We start from the raw sequence: 4,738 nt of genomic DNA, 5'->3' as shown, positions 1-4,738 counted from the left end.
AATTAGTTCACCTTTTCAATCTCTTAACACAAATAACTAATCAGCCGGTCACATGGCATCAACTGTGTATTTAAATTTCTAGACGTGGTGAAGATAACTTTCTAACATTCAAATTTAGCTTCAGAATGGAAGGAAATTGAGTTTAATGACTCTAAACAGTTTATTGGTGCAAGACTGAGTATTTAAGAAACTACTRATTAACTTGGATTTTCACACACAAACATCTCTATGGTTTAAAAGTAATGGTCCAAAAAAGGGGAGGGGGGATATAGATCAAGCAACGGTTGTGTGGAAAAAATGCTTTGTTGTTGTCATTGGAGAATAGAGAGACTGGTTCAGGATGATAGGAAAAACAAATTCATCTTCATATGGCATAACAATTTAACTGTCTTATTGYCATTAACCAGTGTCAACTGTATAACTTGACCCTACTGGAGTAATTATGGGAATAATTTTAATAAGTTTAGAAYATTGTCATTTGAGTTTGAGAAGAGCTTTAATAAAGCAGTGGTGCTTTTAAAGCAAACTGAAATAAAAAGGGCCAGTTTAGTTAGGGAGCTTTTCTTTTCAAGCTAATTTGTATCCCATGGCAGATTAGACTCGGAGGAGGGGTCATGCTTAAAGTTATTCAAAGAATTTGATCAAGCAGGGTCTTGGAACAAAGGTCATCTTGCCTCAGATACCAGGTTTTCAAGATAAGGTGCCATTGATYTGTGCAGAAGATTGAGTCAGTTGATTTATTCCTGATTTAATTAACAGATTCTAGGGATGTGGATGATCATCAAAATTGTGACTATTAAACCCAGGGTGAAGCGCAACAATGGATAGTGAGTTTCTGGCCAGCTATTGAAATGTTTTGTATTGAGTTCTAGCTAAATTATTTAAGATCGACAGCTCAGGCTTCAGTGTWCCTGTTCAGCACAGATCAAGCATTTTTAATTTGGCAGATGCTTCTTTGAATTCAGCTTTTGTATAATTTTCAGCTTTTGTGGAAGTTAGTGCATCTCATCAAGTACTGGTTCCTGAAGCCACATTTGGTTCAGTTTACCAACAGCAGCCTTGTGCTTTGCTCACTCTTTTCACATTGTGTCGACTTCAGAGAAAATTGAGGTTCAAGCTTTTCACGTGGTATTCTGAGTTCTCCAAAAACTTCCCATTCTCATGGATTATAGTTCCTTGGAAGGTGTTTATGGAKCTCCGGGGTGGGTGCAAATGACCAGAGACGGTGAGAAAAAAATTCCAATGCGGTACCTCATGTTTTTAACCAGATGTGTTGCATTTATAAGTCACACATGTTGTTATTTAACAGCTGAAGGTGTGTTTGTGTGAGCTGGCTTTGTAATGGATAGTTCCCCTGGGCTCTGTTTGAATCAGACAGATAAATGTTTTAGGTGCATCACATACCTCTGGGGTTACATCAGTATTGAGAAACAGATGGTGATGTATACTGGCACATATGCTTACTTATTAATCACGATTGCAGTTCTAAGTTTGAACGATATACAGTTATCACCTTAGTATTATGCAGTTACTCAAAGTATGTGAAATCTTTTTAGAAAATTAATTCTTAAGACAATTTTGAACTTTTTCTCTCTCCATTCCCATGACATGTTTAGATGAAAAAGTGACAGAAATCCATTTAAAATGTTCTTTCCACAGTAACCTTTCAGAAGTTGAAATGCTGACAGAAAATGTAAATCAGTTCTGGTAGCTGTTACCAAATATTTTTATAGACAATCATTCTCAAAAAGAAATAATTTGAACTGCTGAAATGCATTTTTTTTAACAATACAAATATTAGCAGATACAATTATCCAAAAATAATATAGATTGTCATTCACCACCAAAAGAGGCTGGGGTGTTTGTGAACACATCTCATTAACCACAGGATGAATTGTGATGAAACTAACAGACGGTGATCTTTGGATACATGTTTACAACAGACTGTTGGAGTCGGCCTAATCTAAGTTTCTGCTTGTTTTGAACAGAGAAAAAACATTCCTGTGGCTGATGCAGTAGGACAAATTTAAAATCCTGTAATGGGTTTCAAATTAAAAGTCCCTGGATAGTCAGTGCATAGTTGCTTGCTTTTTTTGAAAATGTAACCTTAAAAGTTAGTTTTTGGTCTCTGTGCAATTTAACTTGATAAACCTCTGATTATTCAGTTTTATAAATATAAGCTGACCACATGGTTTAAACTAGAAGCTCRACAGTTTCTTGTCCTTTTTAGATGTGTTGGACATTTATCCAACTAAAAAAGGTAAAGTGCCACCTTCTRTGGGTTTAAAGCAAGAACGTTCACAATAGAAAATCCTCGGAGGACAATGCAGGATAACATTCTAATCCCATGTCATTAGCAGATTGTCAGCCRGCAGATTTAAGCATAGGTGACAGATGAGATGGAGCTAATCAGTGGAGTAACGWATGAAATATAATTACTGACACTTGTGTTCAGGCAAAATGCTTAGGTTTTTAGATTTAAAGTATAGGGAACAGAAAATGTGGGCAGTATAAAAAAWWWYCYTTKRMYTTWAAWTTYMWKSTTTAAACTAAAAGCTSTCGACCCTTCAGGGTTCCTGGAGATTGGCCAACAAACCTCAGCATGCAGAGCTGCTCAGGTAACCTTAGATTTTGTATGATGTCTCTAAAGAAGGTTACAGTGGGAGTGTAGTGGACACACACTAGCAAACGTCCTGTATTTACATGTGACTCCTGGAAAAAAATTCTATTCTATTCTGAAAATTACTGTAAATAAGTCCTAATACTGCTGCCTTTCATGACAGTTTTAAACTAAGTTGTAACCATTTAGGAACTTGAACTTCAATCAGTTCAGCTAGTTTTCACTGTACTAGTTTTAACTACACTAATATATTGTTGTAACAAACTGGACTCCAAAAACTAAAATCTCAACACAAAATTAGAGAAAATTCAAACAGAAGAATCAGTTTCTTAAAAAATCTAATTAAATCAAAATAAATCCAACATAATTAAAATTTAAAACGGATTTTAAACTTTTTAACAGWCCTACAGCGTTTTGTCCTCATGTTACCAGACTCCTTTTAGTTTAAATGCATGTTCATGCTGCAGAGATGTAAGCTTTGTAAAAAACTGTGTAGACATTTACACTGAAACACTTTGCTGCACTTTCCCATAGGAATRAAATAAACCTGTGCTTTAACTGTGAAATAACATAAATAGGCTTAGTCCTAAAAATATGAAGTTTTATTTCTTTTTTATATATTTTTGAAGTGTTAAGCAGCCTTTCTCCCCTTGCAAATCTGTTTTGATACCTCCATGCATCAGAGTTCATTCTGAGTCCAAACCTGGAATTGTTTATCTAATAATGACCTAGTGACTAGCTGCACATGTGAGCTTGTCCAGACTGAAACCACATCCACCTAGAGAGTGTGTTGCTAGCTGAACATCTGCAGGGATGATTAGGGAGGAGTTTGATATTTTGCACAAGCAGCCAAACTTTGGGTTTAAAAACGTAATGTGCTGTTCTTGTAGTGWTGTGAAATGTTAGCTTGACTTTATATTTGCCCATTTATGTCACTGTGTCCATGGCTTTAACAGCTAGTCTGATCTTTTACTAACCAACAGACACTTGGACCATTAGCTGATCACAGCTGACCTTTTGCTTCTAGTTCTGGTTCACTTAAAGTTTAATGCCTTTTTTAATTGTTTCCTGTACCACATTTTTCATATCTTTTATTCTCCAATGCTCTTTAGTGCTTACCCATTAAGTTTTTTTATTGCTTTGGCATTAACCAGCCCAGTGTTATTAAAAACAGTGTAAAAAAAAAAGTTCRGATGATATAAAATTATTGATGGGTSATGTGTAAGGCAGTGTCAACATCACAGTGAAGTGTTAAAATGTGTGAGCTGTAATCATTTGTGTAGGAAGTGTAATCAGTTTTTAATAAATATCTTAAATTTAAACTCGGCACCACTGCTCTGAAACTAGCCTGGTTCTTGCCTTCCTATGCAGTTACACTCAATTCTAGTTTCCCTTCACTGCTACGTCTGGGATTTCTCCCATAAACAAGGATTTCTTCAGGAGAATTTTCGTCTGGGCCAATCAGAGAACAGAACGTTGATTTTCTGCGCAGTGTCTGCTTGTAGTTTAGCATACGGCAGTGGAGGAAGTGAATGAAGCCAGTCCGTGGTGATAAGGCTTCCAAATTAAATTAAATTTGTCTGACAAAGCAGCAGCTCTCATTTACAGTCGTCTCGTTCGGCTCTGTACTTCTCTCCTCTCAGTAGGGTTGTTTACAGTGCACACAATTTTCGGCAGAGTTGTAAAGTAGCTAAGTATAAATACTTTGTTACTGTACTTAAGTAGAGATTTTGGTTGTCTGTACTTAAGTAATTATTTTTCAGCGTAGCCTACTTTTTACTTTTACTCATTACATTTTTACACAATTATCTGTACTTTCTACTCACTAAACCTTTTAAAAGGTAAGAAGTAGAAAGTCATTACTCCTATTTTATTCTGAGCTGTTATTACTTAAAAAAAAAACTATCCTGATAAATTGTGTCTCCTGGATAGAGTGAATTTAATTGTGTTTGGATGAGAAGTATACATATATACTATTCTGACACCATATTAGCTTGTATACAACCAATCACAGCTGCACACCGTTAGAAAAAAATATTTTTTGGAGAAGTCACCTCCCAATAAATGTCATTTTGGAAAATCTAACTGCTCACTTTTACTCAGTACTTTTACTTTTAA

General features: G+C 35.5%; 1 protein-coding gene across 1 annotated transcript in view; it reads left to right on the top strand.

Moving 5' to 3' along the window:
• Positions 1-1,197: 1,197 nt before the first annotated feature.
• Positions 1,198-4,738, top strand: part of svila (supervillin a) — a gene marked incomplete in the record, with an annotated part of 61,379 nt that continues 57,838 nt past the window's right edge. Inside the window, 1 exon segment of the mRNA XM_014018823.1 lies at positions 1,198-1,225. Within this exon segment, the coding sequence (XP_013874277.1) occupies positions 1,213-1,225 (13 nt within the window).

This window comes from Austrofundulus limnaeus, unplaced genomic scaffold (assembly GCF_001266775.1).
Source record: "Austrofundulus limnaeus strain Quisiro unplaced genomic scaffold, Austrofundulus_limnaeus-1.0 Scaffold203, whole genome shotgun sequence".
NCBI classification, from domain to species: Eukaryota; Metazoa; Chordata; class Actinopteri; order Cyprinodontiformes; family Rivulidae; genus Austrofundulus; species Austrofundulus limnaeus.
The sequence above is the reverse complement of the archived record's forward strand: the minus strand, read 5'-3'. Positions and strand labels throughout refer to the sequence as shown.